Source organism: Erpetoichthys calabaricus, chromosome 4, assembly GCF_900747795.2.
Source record: "Erpetoichthys calabaricus chromosome 4, fErpCal1.3, whole genome shotgun sequence".
Lineage (NCBI taxonomy): Eukaryota > Metazoa > Chordata > Cladistia > Polypteriformes > Polypteridae > Erpetoichthys > Erpetoichthys calabaricus.
Window position 1 is genome coordinate 34,256,902 of NC_041397.2, and position 26,175 is coordinate 34,283,076.

General features: G+C 37.7%; 1 protein-coding gene across 1 annotated transcript in view; it reads right to left on the reverse strand.

The window, feature by feature from the left end:
- The window catches only part of rxfp2b (relaxin family peptide receptor 2b), a 312,780-nt gene that overhangs the window by 103,687 nt on the left and 182,918 nt on the right, over nt 1-26,175 (reverse strand). Inside the window, exons 6-9 of the mRNA XM_028800786.2 lie at nt 20,568-20,639; nt 19,478-19,549; nt 16,749-16,820; nt 13,247-13,318 (exon numbers count right to left, since the gene is read on the reverse strand). Coding sequence (XP_028656619.2) covers nt 13,247-13,318; nt 16,749-16,820; nt 19,478-19,549; nt 20,568-20,639 — 288 coding nt within the window. The remainder of the gene's footprint in view (nt 1-13,246; nt 13,319-16,748; nt 16,821-19,477; nt 19,550-20,567; nt 20,640-26,175) is intronic.

The following is a 26,175-nucleotide window of genomic DNA, read 5'->3' on the forward strand; positions in this document are numbered from 1 at the left end:
TCAACCACAGAGACAAGAAACGCAGTTATACAGCATTCCATGAAATGAATGCCCAGCTGTATACATGGGACAAATATCTAAAACACTCACAGCACATATACAGGAACATCACAATGCCATCAGAAGGAAGGAACCACGGTCTCTGATATTCGCACATACAAGTACTACCACAGACACGTTTAACTGGGACACGGTGCAAGTAAAATTCAGGGCTAATACTAAGAATGCTGGCTGAATCATGGCTATCAAATGAAAACACCATTAATAGACACTTGGATTTCAACCCAGCTTAAAAAGGAAGAACACTCAAAAAATGAAAGACTTTATGACCAACATCCTCTGAACTCCGTCTTATTAACCCCCTCTTATAACCCCCATCCCCATTTTCTATATGTATATTACCTTTGATTCCTGTAGGTCTAATCATTTTCCTCTGATGAATACACCTGGTAGGTTGTCAAAAGCTTAGGAATAAAAACACAGCTACAGGGGGTCCTCAGGTTACGACACAGTTCCGTTCCTACAACAGTGATGTAACCCGAATTTTGGTGTAAGTCGAAACACACCCTAGCATAAGTCACGAACCTATCCTAACACATTTGCAAAATCATAATCTAGAACATAAAAACACAACTAAGCCACAGAAAAAGGAAAAGGACATAAATATACTGTACTGTACTCTGTACTGTAGTAACAGAAAAAATAAGTGTAAAAAAAAATCCTTATCTTTATTCCTTCTCACGTCTCAGTTTTTATGGGAGTGAGTGTTGTAAACTTGAAACGTCGTATGTCGAGACGTTGTAACCCGAGGACCCCCTGTATTTTAAGATACATGATTCATTTTCTCTGTTTGAGGATTTGCTGCTCCTAGTTTAGGGAAGGGACCAATATGTATTCATATACATATACACTGCAGCTCCTGAAGCAGTGAGGAAATAAGAGCAACCACCTTATTCTGTTTATGTTCTCCATTTCTATATATAAATATGTAATCTATACAAATCTCTATTCTTCCTATATAGATATTAGTCCATTCCCTATAAACTGTTGTAGAGGAGCTACTTAAATGGCCTACAAATCCTAGCAGCCCTGGTAGTATTACACCATTGGGTAACTTCAGAGTGGCATAGGGGTTGCTGGGAAAACGAATGATTAAACATTATGTTTGAAAAGGAGCCAAAAGACCACAAGAAGGATTGCGATCATCTGTGTCTATTTTTTTCAATGCTTCACTCTCTATTGGATTACAAATACAACCACAATGGACTGCAGATCTTTTTGGACATAAGTGCTTATCCTGTGCCTGCTTGTTCGTGTAATTTTGTCCTGGTTGGATAAGTCTTAGTCTGGGGAGTGCTCCAAACCACATCAAATCTTCACGCAGCAACTGGATTCTAGTAGGACAAGACTACACATTTCATTCAGAGGGCTGTTCACAGGGGTTTTCCATTCTTCTCACCCTCGTCACCTGCACCTTCTGTTCTGAACTGTATTTGGACTGTGCTGTTAGAGTTGATGGTTTACTGTCTAGTGCCTAGTGTTTTGTTCGGTTTAAATTGTGCAGTGTTAGGCGCAATATAAATAAAATGTATTATTATTATCATTACTGCTTGTTTAGTATTTATCACCACCGGGGGAATTAGGGTGGTGTTCTGCATTCATGTGATGTGTTTATCGATTGTTTTTTGCTTTCTTCATTTAGTTAAATGTATTCTGTATCTATTCATTTTGAGTCACTTTATTACTTGTCACTGTTTTTGAGTGTGCTAGCCGGGTCAAGGCTGAGTATGTTCCTGGGGTCCCAAAAGTAAAATAAATAAATGACCATTTTAAAATAACCGAGAAACTAAGTGGCTCATCCCGACTTCTACACTCTATAGCTTTTTCCACCGATTTTTAATTGATGACATCAGTTCAAGCCCAGATCTACTGCTGCTTTTCTGCTATCTCGACATGAATGAATGAACATAATCCTAAACTCAACCTCACCAAGTCTAATATCTAGTAACTGGCTTCTGCTTCTTAAACCACAGACCCTCCTGAAAGCACTGTACTCTTTCTCCATCGGATACTCTTCAGAATGTTGGTGTAACCCTCAATAAGTCTCATTCAGTCAACATGTTTCTTTAATGGTCCAGTCTTGTCTTTTAAGGAAGTGTCCGGGAAACATTCCTAAACTGAAAATCTTGCATTTTAATTAATTTAGCACAATTAGTCAGGAGTTGAAAGCATTGTGTCCACTTTCAAGGTCTGACGACTGAAACAGAATACATCAGCATGAGACTGATATGAAGCAAGTGAAAAGTCTATGTAGCTTTAATGTATACGACTAACCTTTTGAGCTTTGATGCGACTGTCCCTTGTCTGAGATCTTTCTTATATTGCCTGATATTAGTTATTAAAAAATTTTGTTGGGTTTGTCCAGTCTCTGGGTGTCTTTCCTGTCCTCATCTGGGAAAGTCATCCAAACAGTGAATCTGCTGGGGCTCCAGGTATGCAAGCATGGCATGCAGAATCCCTTCAGAGTGTTAACCTCCGCGTTTTGCAAATTGCATTTCACAAATTGCATACACAAAAGGGGCTAATGGTTTTCATATTCTGAACATACATGAATATATTTTTAAATCCCATTTCTGGGTCACAGTTGTCCAACCACATATGTTTAGAAATAAGAATTCCAAAAAAGTACAACACACAATAAGCACAAAACAACATAATTATTTTGCAAGTCTGCAGGGTCTCACAGTTAAAAGGTAATTTGTGTAGCTTGTCCATCTTATTAATGCAAACTCAAAAAAAAAAAACAATCGTTGAGGTTTAGCCAAGAACATACACTATCCTATCCAGTAAATAAACAGCTTTGTTTATTAAATCAATAAAAAAATTAAATAAGATGGCAGACTGAGCAAACAGCTTCTTGTTTTGATGATAATAGAACTCGACACACAGTGTAAACTATAGCAAAACCAATTTTTGTTAACTTCCAATTAATTACTAAATTTCATTTTCATTTCTCTAAAATAAAAGTAAATGTTTATCTGGTAAACCATTTTTAATATGTTTGCTAAAAACTCCCTTGCAGTGCTTATGAAGCTCAAAATGACCAGAACAATAATATTCTCTTAGTATTACTGAGGCTGTGCAGGACACAGAGTTCACATCCTACTGTGGTCCCAGTTGCTCTACAGTTTGCACATTCTCCCTGTGTCTGTGTTGACGTTTTCCCAAGGTCTCACATCCCAAAAGGTGGCAAATCCAAATGGATCTGGTACAATGGAGCAGGATGTTTCGCCTAAAAACATTAAGAAATTTGACAAAGAAGAAGAGACCGTTCAGTCCATCAGGCTTGTTTGTTTAGCTTATAGCTAAGCTGCCTCAAAACCTCATCCAGATTCTTCTTAAAGGTTGTCAAGGTTGTTGCTTCACATGCATTGAAGCAGCATGTCCTGGAATGAGTTGGTGCCCCATCCAGTGTTAATAAGATTAGATAAACTTTGTTAGTTCCAATGGGAAATTTAGATGCATACGACAGCAGAAATATAAAAAACAGGGATACAGACTCACAGAACAAATCACGCAGCCAATCAGTGCATCATGTATATTGCGCAGAAATTGCAAATGAAGCTAAAATTGCAAAATGAACTGAAAGAGTATCAGCATTTAGTTTGGGTGTCGGGTAAAAGCACTGAATTACCTGATAGCAGCTGCCAGAAAAGACCCCCAGAAGTGCTTCTTAGCACACATATGTGGAATGAGCCTGTGGCTAAAAGTGCTCCAAGACAGTGCCTCCTGGAGGGGATTTTTCATGATGGCATCCAATTCCCATTGTGTGCCCAAATTTTTTGATAAGTCAATAATTCTGACAATAAGGAAAATTAAATTTAAGATCATGATATAAATACTTTTCCACTTGCTCAGATTAAATTTTTTGCAGTGTAAATACTTGCATAATATAATAAAGATTAATGTCATCTTTTATTTTAGATTACTTTGAGAGGCTGATGAATAAAGAGAACGAGAGAGAGAAGAGGTTGGATGATGTGGAGATAGTGAATCAGGAAGTGCAATGAATTAGCAAGGAGGAAGTAAGGACAGCTATGAAGAGGATGAAAAATGGAAAGGCCATTGGTCCAGATGACATACCTATGGAAGCATGGAAGTGTTTAGGAGAGATGGCAGTGGAGGTTTTAATCAGATTGTTTAATGCAATCTTGGAAAGTGAGAGGATGCCTGAGGAGTGGAGAAGAAGTGTACTGGTGCCGATATTTAAGAATAAGGGGGATGTGCAGGAGAATAAAATTGATGAGCCACGGCATGGTTATGGGAAAGAGTAGTGGAAGCTAGATTAAGAAGTGAGGTGATGATTAGTGAGCAGCAGTATGGTTTCATGCCAAGAAAGAGCACCACAGATGCAATGTTTGCTCTGAGGGTGTTAATAGAGTAGCGTAGAGAAGACCAGAAGGAGTTGCATTGCGTCTTTGTGGACTTGAAGAAAGCATATGACAGGGTGCCTCGAGAGGAGCTGTGGTATTGTATGAGGAAGTTGGGAGTGGCAGAGAAGTACATAACAGTTGTATAGGATATGTACGAGGGAAGTTTGACCATGGTGAGGTCTGCGGTAGGAGTGACAGATGCATTCAAGTTGGAGGTGGGATTACATCAGAGATTGGCTCTGAGCCCTTTCTTATTTGCAATGGTGATGGACAGGTTGACAGATGAGATTAGACAGGAGTCCCCGAGGACTATGATGTTTGCTGATGACATTGTGATCTGTAGCAATAGTAGGAAGCAGGTTGAGGAGACCCTGGAGAGGTGAAGATATGCTCTGGAGAGGAGAGGAATGAAGGTCAGTAGGAACAAGACAGAATACATGTGTATAAATGAGAGGGAGGTCAGTGGAATGGTGAGGATGCAGGGAGTAGAGTTGGCGAAGGTGGATGAGTTTAAATACTTGGGATCAACAGTACAGAGTAATGGGGATTGTGGAAGAGAGGTGAAAAAGAGAGTGCAGGCAGGGTGGAATGGGTGGAGAAGAGTGTCAGGAGTAATTTGTGACAGATGGGTATTAGCAAGAGTGAAAAGGAAAGTCTACAGGATGGTAGTGAGACCAGCTATATTATGTGGGTTGGAGATGGTGGCACTGACCAGAAAGAAGGAGACAGAGCTGGAGGTGGCAGAGTTAAAGATGCTAAGATTTACATTGGGTGTGATGAGGATGGACAGGATTAGAAATGAGTGCATTAGAGGGTCAGCTCAGGTTGGACGAAACAAAGTCAGAGAGGCGAGATTGCGTTGGTTTGGACATGTGCAGAGGAGAGATGCTAAGGATAGAGCTGCCAGGTAAGAGGAAAAGAAGAAGGCCTAAGAGAAGGTTTATGGATGTGGTGAGAGAGGACATGCAGGTGATGGGTGTAACAGAGCAAGATGTAGAGGACAGAAAGATATGGAAGAAGATGATCTGCTGTGGCAACCCCTAATGGGAGTAACTTTTATTTTTATGTCTCAAGTTTTTGAAAAAACTGTAGTTTCAGAACTAAATGGGTATTTATAGAACTACAACTTGATTATTTGATGTTTAATTTTTTTTTTTGCTTTGGCTTTATACTTCTTTTTTAGGAAGGGTTAACATTACATTGATATCTTTTTATGGAAACTGCAATAGTCATGCTGCTTCTAGGCTTAATCAGTGCCTTTGATTAATGCTTTATTAATACAGAGTAAAGAGAAAGAACGACTCAGCATTAATGGGGTGGTGTGGTGGTTATGGCTTTGGACTTCAAGTCCTGAGACTGTGGGTTCAAATCCCACTACTGACATTGCGTGACCCTGAGCAAGTCACTTGACCTGACTGTGTTCCAACTGCAAAACCCAAAGAGACGCAACCAATTGTATCATAAATGTTGTAAGTCGCCGTGGATAACGGCATCAACCAAAGAAATAAATGTAAACTTATCCTTCAGTATTTAAATATGACACACCATCTTTATTTCTGTTTGCACAACTTGACCAGTTTTTAGTTAATTTAAGAAATATGGCTGTCCAACATCAAGATATCCTATAAATACTTCCGCAGTCATTTTCTGTGGCATGTACTATTAAATGAATTATTTCCCTTGTAATCGTGACTTATATCACAAAATTAATCATCTCAATGATTAAAGTCAACCAGCCCGCTATTCGTAATACCCAATGAATCAGTATTACGAGACTTTCTGCTTTGTTGGGTCATTCAGTAAAATTAATGAGTGATTACTGCTTTAGTACAGATCATATTTTACACAGATCTCAGTTTCAGTTTTTTTCAGTACACTTTTCAGAGTACATAATTAAAGTAAAACAAACAAGAGATCCTAAGTATGAATAACTGTATTTGCAAATTGCAAGTTCATGGAGTAATTGATAAAACACTTTAGGTATGTGTAAGCCACTTCTGCATTCATAAAGTCACAAAATGTGATTAGTAAAATATCATGTTAAAAGTTCTGGAAATACTCAATCAATCATATTAAAAACGATGAAATCGATCAAAAATAAGGTTCCAATTTGGCATCTGATTTACTACCATGATTATGCCATTGTCTACCACTTAACAAACAGGTGAATGTGAGAACTAATTGCAGACACGATGAAATGTCCCACAAAAGACAAAACCATCTAAACACCACCTGGTGTGAGCGTCCACAAACAACAAAATGACAGTTAAATTCTGACTTGGAGAAAAAACATATTTCCAGTCATTTGTCTGTGCAGCCAATGGGCTCAAAATCTAAAAAGACAACACAACAGTTTCCAGATATTTCAGCAAGGTGACAAAGAGCCAACAGAGTGAACTATGAGCAGGTAGGCATGCATTTGAAAAAATTGCAAACATGGTTTTTACTGTATGCTTGCTGATTTAAAAGCACTTGCCTAATCTTGTACCAGAAATCGTATAGCATTTGAGAACTTCCAGGAATGTGTCAATGACCTTTGTAGTTGCCTTCCTAGACCGCTTACCTCAACCAAATCCAACATCTATGGGATGAGATAGAACAAGCTATTTAGAATAAACATTGCAGAAGTTTTCATCAGCTATGGGACATACTTAAGTTGATATATAGGCCAGCAGCTTATTCTTGCCTTGAGCCTGATGTGGTATGGTTGGAATCCAATGAATGAAGGTGCGTGACATAGCTATCCACAAAACCGACTGCAGCGGATCCCCTGGGACAAAGCCTGGAAACAGTGAGGAGGGATTTAAGCACATTTAAGGTAAGGAGAATGCAGAGTGGGGGCTGAGTGCTCTTTTGGCCTTGGGACCCTTGCAGATTTTGTTTTTTCTCCATCATAACTGGATTTTTTCTTGGTCCTCCTGGCCATCTGACCTTATCAACGGACTCGTATTTAGAAGCTTACAAATTGATATTGTAAATTAGGATGCTACCCTTCTACTAATTATACTGCATATCTAAGTTTTTATAAGATCATATGGATTTATATTTATTTATGATATTGTCTTTGTTATTTCTTACATTATTATTCTTGCCTAATCTTATTTGGTTTTTCTTTTCTTATAACTTTCTCTTTGATGTCTCATAAAGCACTTTGAGGTACAACCTATGGATGCAAATGTGCTATAGAAATAAATGTTGTATCATTTAATCTTAAATTTTTATTAAGTAAGTTCTTATTCTTCAGAGTTAGAGGTGTACTCTTTCCTCTTCTAAAATTCTAGTCAAGCCTGTGCTGATTCTAGAGTCATATATTGACATATCTTTTAATTTGTCACTTTTCATACTAATCCATACATTACTTGTGCCATCTTTAGAGAAATCAAGTTTTTTTATTAACCTAATAAATAGAAATCTGTGTCCTAATAAAGGGCATGCAATAACCTAATAAAAGGGTAATTAAAAAGTTATTAAAATCTGACATGGCAAGTCTGAGAATGTAGAAGTTGGTATCATAGCACAGTTGTGGACATTTGTGAATGTACAAATGAAAATTGCATAATCTTTTATATAAAACCACCAAGAAAAACACTACATACTCCTGACAAAGTACAGTAAATGAAACTGAGAAAACAATTCTACTGAAATAAAAAAATCACTGGTGCACAAGGAACTGAATCAACTGAATGCACCGTACCATATGTGTCATACTGAGAAAAATGAAAGTAGAAAATGAAATGGAATTGCAAATGATTAATCAGCCTTTCACAATGAAGTGCTTATGTCAGGCTGAGAAGTAGTGGAGGTGTTATTTTGGAAAAAGCTACTGCTTTTCCAGAATTTACTGTTGTGGCGTGATTACTACTGCCTGACCATTGTGACCTGCAGTCCTTAATGCAAATGAGTTCCTCTGTGCTGATGTTCACTCCAGTCCATGCACAGTTGTTAGTATCCAGCTCGCTCTACATTAATATTAACAGTGGATGGATGATGAACCATGAATACTGCACACCGAGCAGTAGTCAGCAAACATGTAGAACAGGGGTCGCCAAGTCCGGTCCTGGAAGACCACTGTGGCTGGAGGTTTTCATTCTAACCCTTTTCTGAATTAATGACCTGTTTTTGCTGCTAATTAACTTCTTTTGAATTCATTTTAATTGATTTGCTCTTGATGACTCAGACCCCTTAATTGTTTCTTTTTCCTTAATTAGCAGCCAAACAATAACAAAATGAGCCAAAACAACTGGGGGGTATTTTTCGTATGTGGATTACTCGTTTAGCCGGATGTAATTGTTGATGATTTGGCCTGATCCTGGATCTGTCGGTTTTTCGAAACTCTTGCTGGAAGTGTTGTCATAGCAGCACATCCAAATCCTCAAACCTGCTCGGAGCAGGTTTGTTCGATGTAAACAAGGATTAGCTCACACACTTAATCAGTGTCCGTGCGTGGAATTCATTCAGTCATGACTTCGCTGTTCATAAATGAGCGACCAATTGATATTGGTATGCAAATTATAAGACGAGAATTTCATATAGAGAAGGGTTTGCACAATCGGCAAGATCCTTTATTGCTCCCGGAGGAAATTCTTTTCGAAAGATACTGCTTTAGCCGAGGGGGAATATTGTACCTCAAAAATGTATTAGGACCTTATATTCGAAGTTAAACTCGGTGAAGTCGGGCTCTCACAACCACACAGACAGTAGGCATTGCTTTGAGGTTTTTTACAAGCGGCACTTTTTTATATACTGTAGGCGATGCGGAAAATCTATCTAAAAGTGCAGTTTGCCAGGCAATTCGTAAAGTCTGTTTGGCTCTGACATATTTCCTTCGGGTTTTCATAGTGTTTCCTGGACACCTGCGTGTGCAGACAATAAAAGAGGCGTTTCATGCCATTGCAGGTATGGGGAATACACAGGCAAAAACACCCACGGTTCCATGAAGAATCTCACAATAAGCCTAACATTCTCATTACCAGGATTTCCAAATGTGATTGGGGCACATAGGACTGATCAGAGTGGAGTTTGATCAAACATTATTTGGAAAATGTACCTCTCCTCCCGATGAATAATCAGACATAGTGTCTTCATCAAATATTTGACCTTCGTCAATATGTCGTTGGTCAGACACAGGTTCAAGGGATATGACATTCCCTGCAACTGACCCAAAAAAAAGAGGGTTATATGGAACCTACCTATGGCACAAATTGAGGACAAATATATGCAATGACCATCCTTTATCTGAAATGAAGTGACCACTGCATCCTGCCACTGGTTCTGAGGAGGAGCTTTGCCCTGGAATGCCCTCAGAAACAGGGCGATGGGCATTTTGCTGGAGAGCCAACTCTTCTGCAGGGGTTAGGTCTGGACCGCGTGGACCTCCACCTGTTTTTTGCTTGTCTGCCTTCTTATTAGCTTTAAAATTAATGTTCTTTACATTATATATGATTCTTTATGTCAACAATTCTTTAAATAGTTATATACCAATATTTACCAGTTTGAAGTATATTCTTGTACTTCACTTTAACCTGTTCCCATGTTCTCCTTGTGCTCACGTTTGATCTGGAATTATGACATATTAAATAATAATTAATCTGACACATAGGAAGTGAAATGCTGCTTTCAGTAAATACAATGCACACTACTTAGTGTTTAATTTGTCGGCCACTTTTTGTCAGCTGTCTTTTCTGGTTTGGGCTGCTTTTGCAGTGTTACCCCTTGTGCATATTAAATCTTGAAATTCTTCATGTCCTTCGAATAAAAGGTCTTGCTCCGCTTGTGTGAAAAAAAAATGCGCCGTTCTTTCGTCATTTTGTTATAGCCTATCAAAGAGAGCCTGATCATGTTTTCTAGACTCAATATATATGGGATTTTCACTCAGCGCGGGCGTGCACATTCATCTCGGATGATTAGATCCAGCTACACTAATCTAATACACAGCTGCGTTTGAAAAACCGACTTATCTGGATGAGTTTCACCGGCATTAACTCATCCAAGATGAGACATCTGATCTCGGATGATTTAAGCGACGTACGGAAAATACCCCCCTGGTGTCTATCATACAATATCTGAAAATAAAGAAAGATGAAGGTCTCAGGAATGTCGATAGAAAAGAGAAAATCAACAAATTCAAAAATGTCTGCTAATGCACCACGAGAGCAGCAAATAGCCATTAAATTAGTGAACGGGTTTAATTAACGACAGGAATTGGCACCTGAGGCCCTGACTTAGTTGGTCTTCTGTTGGCTCACTCACTTCACATTTCATTTGTGTTTGGGTGCCATTTAAGGAAAAAAAGCGAAGCAATTCAGAGGAACGATGAAGAAATTCAGGAGAACAAATCTTAAACAAGCAATTCTATTAAAATGAATTCACAAGAAGTTAATTAGCAGCACAAACAGGGCGCTCAATTAAAAAGGGTTAGAATGAAAACCTGCAGCCATGGTGGTCCTCCAGGACCGGACTTGGCGACCCCTGATGTAGAATGTATAGATTACCCTTTTAAAAATAAGGGCTCATTCATGGCACTTTATGGAGTTACATGATTCCTCAAATAACCTTTGCTTGACGAAGTACCATTTTAGTCAAGGAAAGCTTCCTTGTATATAAAACTGTTTCTTTGTGCTTTCAAAAGTTTCCTAATATGTGCACAAAACAGAAAAGCTAGGGAGGAGGATGCTAGCAGATGAAGAAAACCCAAGCTTAGTCGCTATTATTGTACTGTGTATCATCACAGCCACAAGTACAATAAAACACTGTATAGTGCACAATTCTTTGTCTTTCTTTCTCTCTCTGTCTCTCATAGCCTCCTCCACTCCTACTCACAAGCACTGTCCACCTTCCTTCTGACTCTGGCTTGTCCTTGTGAGAAAGGAAGCCCCTTTTACAGTCTTCCACACACGTGGCCCAAAAGCACTTCTGGGTGAGAAGGAAACCCCACCCCAGTCCACGCAGCACCTCCTGGCATCACCCACAAAACCCAATGGGGCAGAGATGAGGAACTCAATGTCCCATACTGCCCTGTGGGAATCCGAGGCACCAGTGCAACCCAGGGGTCTGCCATCTAGAACTCCGGGGGCTGGGTAAGGCTACCAGCTGTCCATCACAAGTAAAACTCCTGTGTAAAGAAATACATTTTTCTTTTTACGTATTTGAGTTTAACTCAGTAGCACTTACTAGAGACCATGACTGATGTATGTATTATCTAATTGATATGGAGGTATCAGACATACTTACTTACTGGGCAAGTAAAACTGTCATGTAAAATCATAGATTTGTTACGTATACAGTATTACAGTTTTACAGTATTCAAATCCAACACAGGGAAATAAGGTCAATGCATGAGAAATAACATTAACAATTACTGATAAGGCAAACATTGTTATATGTACACTATGCAATTGAATAGCACAGCATAATATTGAGTGCTGTAACCAGTGATAACTCTGTGCAAGTCCGCACGGACAGGTTTTAAATGAGAGAGGCAACAATTTGGTTGTTAGTTAGTTTTAAGGTGATTACAAACTAAGTTTTAGATGAGTCAGTCAGATAATAACAGAGGTTAGCAAACCAAAGAACAAAAGACAGCCTTAAAGTCATTCATTCTAAACAACATCATAACCAGAAACTATTCTAAATTGGTTTGCTTATAAACAAAAGTCTCTAACTAAGCCCTCCATTTATCTCATTTATCATTACCCAAACTCATTAATCAAGGTCATAGGGAGATCAAGAACTGATCTTCTTCCACATCACAAAGTTTTGCCAGTTAGGTTAACTTGCGACACTAACATGGCTCAATATAGGTGAGTATGACGGTGTGCATGAATTTGCTCTGCTCTGGACTGCCGCCTGTCCAGTTGGTTCCTGCCTTGTGCCAGGATGTCCTCTTTTCCTCCATGACTCTGAAATGGTTTAAGCAAATTCAAAAATGGAAGATGGCTTATTGAGATTGACATTGTGTTGCTTCCTTTAAACTTATGACAGACTGTTCTGCTCTGTTATGATTTATCTTAAATGAATGCCCTCATATTAAAAATAAAGGAACTGCCCAAGATCCAAAGCAGACCACCTCATCTGTTCAACATGGTTTTCTGAGGTGTATAGGAACATCTGATCTTTTCAGGTTCCAGTAAACGCCTGCAAAATCATTAGATGGCACTTTATCCTACAACAAGATAATAACCGGAACTTAATTCTAAGGCAACAAAGCTAAAAAATGGAAAATTCTTCAATGGTCAAGCTAGTCACCAAATTTAAACCTAACTGAGCATGCCTTTCATTTTGCTGAAGAGAAAACTTAAGGGGACGAGCCTCCAAAAGAGCAGGAGATGAAGACGGCTGCATTAGAGGTTTGTCAGGGCATCACCAGCGAAAGCTTCAAGCAGTCACTAAATGCAAGAGATAAGTGACAAACTACTAAATATGACTGCTTTAATAGAGCTGCCACTGCTGGGTCCCAAATATTATGGTGCCCTGAAATGGGGGGGGGGGGGGGGACATGTAGAAAAAATGTAATTTGTACATGATGTGACCGAAATTTAAGCAAATACCCTTAAATGAAAGTATTCAATGTGCACTTTAATCTTGTTTGAATTGTTTGATTTCTACTTTTAAACAGCGGAGCAGGGGCGTAAATCAAGGAAAAACGTGACTTTGTCCTAAATATTATGGAGGACACTGTATAAATGAAAGGTGAAAGGTATCCATATAGGAGGAAAAACTCCACCTAATAATCTTTGTTTTAAAGGAATTATAATGTTTTCATTTTACTGTAATGAAATGCTTCTAGGATAGACTCAGGCAAATATCACACTTACAAGAAAATCAATGACTGAAGTCCTGTGAACACTTGCTGAGAAATCTTCTTTATTGGGTTGTCATCAAGAATTCTAGAAGAAATATTGACATTCTTATTAATGGAATTATATGACAACTAAAAAAACTTTCTTACAAAAAAAAGAAGAAAAACTGAACAATTGGATTTTTTAATGATTGATGAATAATACGTCTGCCAATTAAGTGTGTCAAAATGTCCAATTCACTTTTGTAGATCATGAATGTTGTCATTTATCAAATATTGAGATATGCCAGATTAAGATTTTAAAAAGTAATAAATTAGTCTAACTAGGAGAATATCTTCAATGTAGGAGACAACCATTTCTTTTGATTATTGTCTCTTCACACATTTGTGTACACCTGTTATATCAGTTTAGTGCGGAGATGAACTTGTAACCCATCCAGGACAGATTTCTACCTTTTGTCCAGTGCTTATGAGATAGACTCCAGCCCTATGACACTCAATTGAATTAAAATGGCTGGAGGTTTCTAAATTTTATCAGTTTAACTTTCAGGTGTAAAGTTCCTGTAATTCTTGCTTTATTGCTCAATGTAAACTGATATGTTACAATACAAACTGTAGAAAACCTATGGAGACATTAAGAGAATCTGCCTAATGAACAGAAACACTGACTGCCTCTGATGTTATTATGTAATCATTTAAAATTTGTATTAATTTATTCAGATTATACAGGTGACCCAATTATTGCAAAAGAATATTATTCTTTAGAATTTACCATTGAAAATGTATATTATCATAACTAGTATTTTTTAAGACAGGTTTATTGAAATCATCACATAAGGGATAAGATCAGTATTTTTCAATTCAAAGTTACTTCTTCACAAACACGGTATATATGCATTTGCCAAAGAAAACTGTGTTTCGAAGTCCAGTGATTTCCATAAATTTTTAAAAATGCCCTGCTTGTCCTCGCACTTTACAATGGAAAATAAAAAATAAAAAAAGTTTATAATGCATGAAAATAATCTTTGCATTGCATATTCCTGAACTATTTTTCTTGAGGTAAGGATACGTTTTCTATTTGTATGTGTGAGTTCGCACGTAAATAAGGAAGTAAATCAAAAACAAAACCAACCACAAAATGTTTACTGTGATTTGGTTTGATCTGGAAGAAACCACTTCCTGGGGGGAGTGGGGTGAAAGGTTAGCCAAAGACTAAAACTGTTCAGATAGGGAACAGTTGTTTTTTTTTTTTTTTAAACGACTCAGTCTTGTAATATTGGGATTTTTTTGTAAAGAACTGACACGCATAAACTCTTTTACAATGTGTGTGTAATAGGAAGACATCTATCAATACTGAAAAATGGACAAATTCATAACTAAGGTTATTAAGGTTTTTGTTGTTGTATAACCGTGCCCTGTTAACTCCAATGTAAAACACCATTGCAGGTGAAATATTTCTTAAAATTTAAAGAAATCACTAGTCTCTGAAACACAATTTTGCATGCCAAATGCTTATATATCATGTTTGTGAAGAAATAACTTTTTTTTAGGTGGGGGTTTTATTCATTTTAATAACAAATAACATTCCATACAAATAAGTCAAGTTTTACAAGACTGGGTTCAAAACAAATCAATCCCCACCCATGAGAAAGAGAGCTAGGCCAGCAGAGTAAAACTTTAAACTAGTAAAAATAAGTAAATAGATAAATTAATAAATAATTAAAAATAAATAGAGTAAAAAAGAAAAAAAGAGGGGAGAGAATCTGCTTCCTCAATTAAAATGCTGTTTCTAAAATGTTATTGATGTAAATTTAAAATGCCATTGCAGGTGAGATATTTCTTAAAATTTATAGAAATCGCTAGTCTCTGAAACACAAATTTGCATGTCAAATGCTTGTATGCCATGCCTGTGAAGAAATAATTTTGACCTTAAAAATTAACTACACTTATCCTTTAAGTGATTTGCTATTGTTAGAGCATTTTATTATGTGTTCCATAAAAACAGAAGGAAAGGGATCTCTCTTAGCCTGCCTGAACAGGTTCTAACCCTCCTGCCAGCATGGTGGGGTGTGTGACACATTTGTTCACCTCTTTATTCCATCACTAACTACTCTTATTTCCAATTTCCACAACTCTCTCTAACTTCACTTCCTCCCACTTTGTCCTTCTATTTTGTCTAAACATTAATTTATTCCATGCCACACTCCATGTTAACTAATGGACTACCTGGAAGGTTAGACACATCAGTACAGAGACAGACAGACAGAGAGGTAAGTCCCAGCCGGGAACTACTTTTATAAGCACCAAGGTAAACCTTTCCAGGAAAAGGAATTACCTCTACAACTAATTTGACCATTCTTCTGTAAATCTTCATAGTAGTTCAAAACTCAATTTAAAGGAATAGGTAACCCCCAGGTATCCTTCCCACCATAATACCTAGTGAGGGGACCATATATAACTACTATACACACTTGCTCTGCAGGTATCACAGGAGCTTTATAGCTCTAGAAGACCAGATTTTAATACCAATTGGTTCTGTGCCTGTGTGGAGTCTGCATATTTTTGCATGTCTGCACAGGTTTTTCTCCTGGTTGTCTAGCTGTGTAGGTTAGGCTGATTGGTGATCAGAAATTGACCTAGTTATGGATGTAAGAGTGGCCCTGTGATGGAGTGGCCTTGTACTCAGCTCTGACAGGATTGACTGTGCCTCCCAAGACACTGAAAAGGAGACAGCAGTTACCAGTAACGATTGAATAAATATTATATTCATCTATCTCTCTGTTATATAGTGCTTTCTCTGTCTGTCTGTCTGTCTGTCTGTCTGTCTGTCTGTCTGTCTGGTTATAAATTACTGATCAAGATGGCACAGTCCTATTCTGGAAGAGTACAAAGTATGAACATTCAATCTATTTTTGGCAGTATACTTGTAGACGTTTGAGGTAGAAACAAAAACATTAGTGAAAGTATGGGATATACAATGCAGATAGTCACCAATCATGGAAAAGTTAATGTAAAGATTTGGAGGTAGAAAGTCTCTGCACCAATGCAATGTCTCTTATTTTTGCAAACAAAACTGTACTTCGAACTTTACCATTTTAAAGTTTTTTGACACCTTTAATGAGGAACTTATGAAGCCGCTTTGCTGAGGATTTTCTTTCAGTTCCACTTTAGATCTTCAAGAAGGCAACTGCAACTTGTTACATGTTACATGTTATTGTAATATATTATTTATCTATACAGTAAACATCACAGGTAAATGACATTATTTCTTCAGCATTTTCAAATCCCATAAATTCCTGAAAATCATTAGAAAATGATCATGCCATGTGCTTTCTATAAATATAAAAAGAAGCAGTTAAGAACAGAATGTTTTTTTTTACTTTCAATTACATTTATTACTGATTTTTTCTGATATTTTACCACTGCCAAAATATAATTTTCAAATAAATTATGTAACTCTGAATATAGAATTGCACCGATCATAAAAAGTCTTCTTATCAAATGTTTTCCATACTTACAGCCAACGTAATTTATGAAGGTCACTAAAAACTCCTGGCTTCAGTGAAGTGATGCAGTTCTGACTAAGATACCTATGGATAAACAGAACACATGGTTTTAGTTATACCATCGGGAGATTTGTTATTAATGTTTCAGAGAAATTGGTAACAACTATTTTTAACTGGAATACTTTCTAAACAAAACAATTTATGCTTTTCAATCTGATATTTTCAGTTCTTGGCTCTATTACTGCTAATTGAAGAAGTTACGAGTTTGGTGGCGCCATATTACTATTTAACTCAAAAAATGTTTTTAAGCAGTTCTAATGGTTAAATAATAGTTCTACCCCAAAAAAATAATAGATAAAGAGTCCCAAGATCTCATCCGGATATTTTTAGAAGGTTGTCATTTATCTGTTTCAACTACATTACTTGTTTCAGATTCCCATACCACTTTGCGTGAAACTCAAGTGACTTTCACATTCTGTACCTACCGTTTTACATTATCAGTGCAACATAACACTACACTTGACATTTGTAAACCTGCTTAATCCACATTAGGAATGCAGAGGGCTGGATGATATCCTGACAGCATTGGGCACATGACAAAAAACAACCCTTTACAGGGCAACGCTCCACGACATGTCTCACTCTTGAGCAGTCTTACATTGGAACTGGTAATTAACTGAACACCCATGTCTATGGGATGTGGGAGGAAGACCCACAAAGGCATTATAAGAATGTATAAACTCCATACAGAAAGAAACCAGGAATAGAATTTTAACCTAGGACACTGAACATATGAGGCAGCAACACTAACCTCTGTGCCAGTATGTCTCCCACCCATGTAACTGGGAGACAAAATTGATTATTGTTGGCTTAAGTGTGTTCAGTAAAACAATTTTACATGTAATGCTACAGCATTTAGGAAATCATAGCTCATGTATTCTTGCCAGAAGTTCTGTCCAGTTTTCAAGAATATGGTGGACAGATGGAAAGACTGAGCCAAGAAAGTCAATAGGAGTTCAACATCAAATATTCCTGGCCTCTTAAAAATGTATGTAAATCAAGAATTTATATGAATCATTAAGTAACAACAGTATCTGATATTATAAATGACCATTTTAATAATCAAATTTTAAACTCATGCATAGAGATATAGTGGATTCAGAAAGTATTAAGACCCCTTCACTTTCTGCACACTTTATTGTGTGGTAGATTTAATTTTAAATGGACACATTTACTATTTTTGTCCATCAGTTTGCACTAAAAAACCCATAATGATGAGGTGAAAATGATGTTTTAAGAAAGGTTTGCAAATTTATTAAAAATCAAAAACTTAAATCCCACATTTACAGTATTTAAGTTTTCAGACCCTTTGCTATGGCACTTCAGATTGTGCTCTGGTGTATCCTGTTTGCTTCAGTTCTCCCTGAGATGTGTCTAGAACATATTTAGAGTCCACCTGCGGCAAACCAAATTGAATGGAAATCATTTAGAAAGGCACACACCTGTGTATAGAAGGTCCCACAATTCAAACTGCATGTTAAGACAAAAACCAAGCCATGAGCTCCAAGAAATTCTCTGCAGACCTCCACAATCAAATTGTGGTGAGGCATAGATCAGGGCAAGGCGATAATGTTATTTCTAAAGCTTTGAGTGTTCCCCGGGGCACAGTGGCCTCAATAATTGTGAAACTGAAGATGTTTGAAACTACCAGGACTCATCCTAGAGTATGTGAGAAGGACATTTGACAAGAGGGTGACAAAGAACCCAATGATCGCCCAAACTGAGTTTCAGAAATTCTCTGCCGAGATAGAAGCACCTGCCAGAATAATGGCCATCTCGGCAGCACTCCATCAATCAGGTGTTTATAATAGAAAGGCTACACAGAAGCCAAACGGGAGTAACATGCATTTAAAGAACTCTGACAGCATGAGGAAAAAGATTCTATGGTCTGATGAGGTAAAAATTTAACTGTTTTGAGCAGAACTCCAAGCACTGTGGCTGGTAAAGATCAGGAAATGCTCATCACCTGCGGAATCATCAGCAGTAGGGACAGGGAGACTGATCAGAACTGTGGGAAGGATGAATGCAGACCAAATCCAGAGAGGCCCTTGGAGAAAACTCGCTGCAGAGTGCACACAACCTAAGAGTGAAGCGACGGTTCACCCTTCAGTAAGACAGTTGCCCAAAGAGTACAGCCAATACCATGCAGAAGTAGCTTTAAGGCAAGTCTCTAACTGTCCTTGATTGGCTCAGCTAAAGCCCAGACTTAAACCTCATAGAACATCTGCGGAGAGACCTGAAGATGGCAGTTTACAGACACTTCCTATCCAATCTAACAGAGCTGGAGGGGATCTGTCAGGAAGAATGGGATATACTGCCCTAATTCTGGCATGCAAAACTTGGCAAACAACATTTTTTCACTTTGTCATTATGGGTTATTGAGTGTAGATTGATGGGCAAACATGGCAAATGTATTAATTTAAATGAAACCGACAACACAAAGTGTGCAGAAAGTGAAGGGGTCTGAATACTCCCTGAATCCACTTTATTGACAAAATAATCAGTGCAAACGTAGACAGTGTGGTGATATCTGTTTACATTTTTAAGCAAAAGGTAATGAAAAATAAAATAAAAGAAAACTAATTTTATAAAGAGGATTGCCTGTGGTAAATACAGTCACAAATTAGATTAGAAATCAGTCAGTTAAGTCCTCATTGATAGATTAGAGTAAAACAACTTACAGTTTGTCAAGTTTGTAGAGTTTAGCAAATGCACTTCCTGCCACTCTTCTGATACAGTTATTCTGCAGAAACCTAGAGGGAATAAACACAAGACTACAAATAGTATAATTCATGCACATGTCGTTACATTTACAGAGCTCAAAATAATTACACATTGATTATGAACTTCAAATTAAGATGTTGTGATGGTGGTATGGAGTTAGACTCTAAAAATGACACAAAGATTAATTGAAAAAATGATGTCCTATGTAGAATAAACTTGACGGCAAATGATTCCTGTGTACAAGATTAATTGTAAGGTCTTTTTCACAGCCTGTCTGTATGAATTTCCTTAAAAAGGTTCACAACTGCAATCTGGCGTATTATCAACTGTAACTGACAAAATAAGACTGACTACAAAACTGAGGTTCTTGTGTATGGGTTTTGGGGTCACTCTTTTCAATGAGGTGGGGTCTCTGGAAAGATCCCAGAATAGGACATCTGCTTCTTCAGACTAGGAGGAGACATGTATGGTTGTTTATGGATTTGGGCCTAATGCTGTCTAGGATATGCTGGTCTGAGGGGGCCTGCACATTTGCCACTACTAAGATTTTGTGTTGCTGGAGCAAACCTCACTGTAACAATACAATCATCCATCCATCCATTTTCCAACCCGCTGAATCCGAAACACAGGGTCATGGGGGTCTGCTGGAGCCAATCCCAGCCAACACAGGGCACAAGGCAGGAACCAACAGGGTGCCAACCCACCGCAGGACACACACAAACACACCCACACACCAAGCATACACTAGGGCCAATTTAGAATCACCAATCCATCTAACCTGCATGTCTTTGGACTGTGGGAGGAAACCGGAGCGCCTGGAGGAAACCCACACAGACACGGGGAGAACATGCAAACTCCATGCAGGGAGGACCTGGGAAGCGAACCCAGGTCCCCAGGTCTCCCAACTGCGAGGCAGCAGTGCTACCCACTGTGCCACCCCTAACAATACAATCATTCATAATTTAATTTAAGTAAATACATTTTTTTTTCCATGTTAAGCTATACTAATAATATTCATATTACATGAGATCTGACCATAAGACTCACAGGTTTTGCAAATCTGTGTATTTTGAGAAGGCCTCTTCTGGAAGCTTCCAAATTTCATTCTTCTTGAGAGACCTAAAGTTTGAAATTGTAGATTTATTACTAAGAACCTTTGCTGTCTGGAAGATTTAGTGCAATAAAAGAATATGAATACCTATTGATAATACTTCTTCAGCATGCTTTTTTTGTTAAACTGTTGTACAAAGACACCAAAATGTCTTTGGATTAACCATAATATCAAAAAGCCCTCCGATATATTTAAGAATGCTGCTTTTCTATTTTATGGTCACAAGTAAGCAGAATTTATGTTGGCAGCATTGGGTGGAAACAAAGATCCAACCAAAAACAGGATATCTGTTCATCACAAAGCACATTCACTCAAGTAGCCACATCAGTCCAATTCAGTAAGGCTAATTTACCCAACCAACATGTTTGGAAAAATACAGGATCTTCCTTCTTTTTTATTTGTTTAATATTTAATTAAAAATGTATTTTTTTAATCATGACCTGTGTATTTTAACAATCTGCTCTCTGTTATAGAACATCAGAAAATGTGTGACAAGAACAGGCTATTCAGCCCAACAAGCTCTTCCATCCTATTCAACTACATTGTCCTAAAGAACATCAAGTCAAGATCTGAAGAACTTTAAAGTCCTTCTCTTCACCTCCCTACTTAGTGGTCTATTTCATGTATCTATGGTTCTTTGCATTCTGTGGTTGTATAGGGGAATATTATTGCCATGTCATAATGACCAATTCTCAGTCTGAAGTTCTCCTTATTGTAATTGTGTATTCTGCTAGTAAAGTTTAAACTAAAGAATGTTTACTACATATTTAATCACTTCTTATATTTTCCATGTTGTGATTTGGATTCCCAAACATTACAAAAAAAGTAGTAAAGCCTTGTAAGAAGACCCAAAAAAGCTTTACAGGCCAAGCCAGGCCTCCGTTGTCTGCCTAAAAGGACCTCACCTTCAAGGGGCTTAATTCCAGCTCTGGTGGCTGCTTAAAGCTTTGCAAGCCCAAAAAGGATTTTATCCTCAAACCAAACTTTAACATCCCAAGAATATACTAAAAAGCCAAACCACACTGGCGGGAGTAACAGTAAACCTTGGCTAGTGAAAAAGAGCAAAAAACGGCAATCCTAAATCAATAAAGTCCTAATATGAAATCCAGAAAGCAGAATCTTTAAGACAGAGCAAAAAAATGAGAAAACCCAATAACACATAACAATACTCCTAACTGCGAAGATAATGAAATGCTTGACTTCTGAATGCTGCTTCTAACTCAATTATAAAGGCAAAATGGAGACCCAGCAGCTGTGACATCAGGGTGGCCCCGCCTCTTGGGGAACCACCCACAAGGAACATGTAACATACAGTTAAAGAGGCAATACACCAATACATAATCACAAAAGAAACCAATAAGAATAACACAAAGATATGAAAAATAATAACTCAAAACCAAACACAAACAATGATAAAACATAAAATACACATAATGTAACCTTTATACATGACATTCCAACATACATTATTATAAAGCATAATGTATGGCAGCATTTCTCAACCTTTAAGTATTTGCGACCTGAGTTTTCATAACAGTTTTACTCACGCCCCCCTAATGTTTTTCTGAAACCTAATAAAATTTATTCCTATATTTTTTTGCTGCCGATACACCACTACAAGTTAAAAATTTCCCTACGAATAGCGAAATTATGCCACATATGGCAACATTCGAGCCCCCTTTTTTGTTACTGGGGGGGCGCGCCCCACAGTTTGAGAACCGCTGATGTATGGTGACATCTGGGGAGGTCTTTTCTGTAATATGTTATGTTATTTTAGTTAACATCAAACAATGGATCAATATATTCCTCTGCACTCTATACCTAGATATTCCTGATTTTATTTGTAAGGACAATACAACTGGAGAACACCTAATCCTTACTGAAGAGAAGAAATGTTGCAAGAAAATGTTTGTGAACCCTTTGGAATTACCTAGACTTCTACAGTAACTACTCACAAAAATGTGGTCTGATTCAAGTCACAATAATGTTCCTCCTCTTTCCAAACCCCCAAAATAATGCCTTGGTTATTTTTAAAAACCAAGGTACAAATGCAAAAAATTGAACTACAACTCAAATCATAACACCTGTTTAAGATAAGATTTTGCTCCTGAACTGTTACAAACTTTACAAAAGAAATTTCTAAATGGAGGGAAGGTGGCAAAGAGCATTGCATGCTATACAGGCAAACACCACAGAGAGATCACAGAAGATTCAAAAGTCTTGCCATCAGTCACAACACCACAGTCTCACTGATGTCAGCACTATAGCCTATACTTTGTCCGTCCTGCCCAGTCTCAAACTAAAGCCGACTGCTGCTCTGTGCCTGTCATGTAAGGTGATGTCTGTTTACGACCCAAACACAGCTAAGTGTGAAGATTCCACATCTGTTTGTGTTCTGGACAACACTCAGGGAGGCACATTGCTCTCACATTTTAAGTCTTGACCTATCATGCTAACTGGTTTATAAGCAATTTAAAATTCCATGATGTTAAACGAGGTACAGTGATTTATTATACGGATACAGTTTCGAGTATCATGCATATAAAAATAACCATCAACCAGCTGAGGCGTAATAACATACTCTTGAGCCCAGATTTTCATGTCGATCTACTCTACAAATGAATCAAACTGAGCATACTGTAAGTCCATGTTGCAACTGCAGGAAAGCTCTCAAGAAAAAAATAAGATAAAATAATCTGAATTGCCTTTGGGAATTAGTTTTAAATAGCAGCAGTGTAGCCATTAGTACAAGCAGTATCCTGCAGGCACTCCAGGTAAGAAACGATTCAAGAGCACTGCGGTAGAATTGTGCCTTGTGATGAACACCAGCCAAGTCAAGCAGGGATTATGAAAAGCCACAGACATTTCCTATCAAGGATGTACCAGAGCTCTCACTGTGTTTTATAAACTAATTTCTTACAATTTATTTCTGTAATAAATTATATCACATAATATAAGCACAACATGTTTTTTTGTGGAATTCCTCTTTGCAGATGACAAATAGGATGGCATAGTCATCCATTTCACAATCTTTGCATACAGAGCTGAAGGTTGGCTTTTCTAAGAAGGGAGGTAGAAACTATGCTGGTGTGGCGTCATATACTTGGATGACAAACAAAAAAAATGTAATAAAAACATGCTGTAAAATGAAAACTAAATTAGAAAAAATGTTTTGGTTTGTGATCGTTTGCAAAAATAGGTTGTATTGAAGAGCGGGGTATTCACTGGCATTTGTAAAGTTGCTGAAAGAAAGTCTGAGTTGTATTTGAGCCCAGAAAACAGAAGAGTCTTGAGTGTAATTGTGCACAATGCTTATAGTATAAAAATTGAAATAAATGTTTGGAAGAATCCCATGTCCAGTTACTGTTTGTGCGAGTTTGCGTGCTATTACTCTGTGTGTCAGTGTGTGTTTTCTCCAGTCAGTTCAATGTTTTGTCTTAAGAGAGGTGGAGGACAAAAAATGAAAATGACCAGAAGATGTGATAGTCAAGAAACGAGCCAAACTCAAAACTGGGAATCACAGAGATCTTTCATCAAAGCCGAAAACACAAATAAATGATTTGGTGTCAAAACACGAGAAGAGGGGATTGTAACCAGTAATTCAAAAGTGGAGATTATTGAAATGTTAGGTTTGAATACACAATGGGAGATCTTAAATTTGAAAGTACAACTTATGAGAATGAGTATCACCTTCCCAACCATGTTCAGAAGCCATTAAGAAAGCTAAACGAATGTCAGGTCATATAACACAATGTGTGCAGTAAAAGTCCAAGGAGGTTCTGCTCAAGCTTTATAACACAATGGTGAGGCCTCATCTGGAGGACTGTGTGCAGTTTTGGTCTCCAGACTACAAAAAGGACATAGCAGCACTAGAAAAGGTTCAGAGAAATGTGGCTAGGCTGATTCCAGGACTACAGAGGATGAATTATAAGGAAAGATTAAAAGAGCTGAGCCTTCAGTTGAAGTAAAAGGAGATTAAAAGGAGACATGACTGAAGTTTTTAAAATTATGAAAGGAATTAGTACAGAGGGTTGAGATTGTTACTTTAAAATGAGTTCATCAAGAACATGGGGACACAGTTGGTGACTTGTTAAGGGTAAATTTCACACAAATATCAGGAAGTCTTTGTTTACACAGAGAAACATAGATACTTGGAATAAATTACCAAGTAGTCTGGTAGACAGTAGAAATTCAGGGAATTTCAAAACTTGACTTGATGTTATTTTAGAAGAATTCAGTGGATGGGAATAGTTGACTTTGTTGGGTTGAATGGCCTGTCCTTGTCTAAATTGTTCTAATGTTCTAATACTAAGAAATAGGTGTGTTATCTACCAAGATTGGATAACACAGAATTGAAAGAATAAACTTTACTCCATCACTAACAAATGCATCCTGGGGAACTCTGAGGTGGGTTTGCAACAAAAACAAAATAGATTCATAGTAGAATGTGTTCAACTATGTCAGGAGACAAAATGCATAAAAAACAGACCTCAGATTCAGACCCTCTGTAATTCAAAACATAGTTTAATAGTCCTGCACAATCTTTAGAATGAACACAAAAAATTTATACATACTGGAGATCATAATACTTGGGATATGTGTGGTAAGCTAAACAGCAAAGTTAAATTGGCCTTGTATGAGTGAGAACCCTGTAATTAACTGGTGCAACATCCAGGGTTACCGTATATATTTGTGTATAAGTTGGGTCTTGAAACCCAAAAAAATCGATCATAAAATCAGACCCTGACTTATACGCCCGTTCAAAAATGCGACGTTTCTTTTTTTTACATCTTCTTGCTTCCTTCAATCTTGCATCAGTTTCTCAGACATATTGAATTTTGTTGCAGCAGTGCAGTTACCAAATTCTTTCGCCACTGCAATGACTTTTAATTTAAAACCAGCTTCATATTTTCTTCTGATCGAACGCTCCATTCTAAATAAGGGGTATGCTCTTACGGTAAAGGTGAATGAGGGTGTGAGATACAAAAATAAACACAAAACAGTGCAAAATTCGCTTCAGAATAGTTTGGGCATTACCATGTGGTCACGTAGGCACAATACATTAGCATATCGTAATCTCTTAGACCAATAGCTCAAGTTTTTCGCATTCGACTTATACAACCAATATTATAAAATACTGGAAATTATACAGTAAAATAAAGCCCTGACTTATCCGTGGGAGAACTTAAACGCGAGTATATACGGTAGTTTCTTTCTTGCTTCCTCGACAGACATTGGTGTCTGTGACTCTAAACTGACCCATCATGAGTGACCGTGGATGTGTCAGTGACTGCACAATGAGATGGAATTTAGACCTGTCCATGACTGCCTTATGATTTGCACCTTATAATTCTGCTCACTGGCCCATGCTATTGGAACAAATAGATTCAGAAAGTGGATGGTTTAAAATGTATGTGGAAATGTACAATCCAGGGCCTGCCCCATTCCTTGCTCTTAGTCTTGCAAGAATTAAAGGAATGGACTAAAGCCATTGTCACACACGTGCGAGTAGGAGGCAGTTAAAGGGCCTATGTAATAGTAATT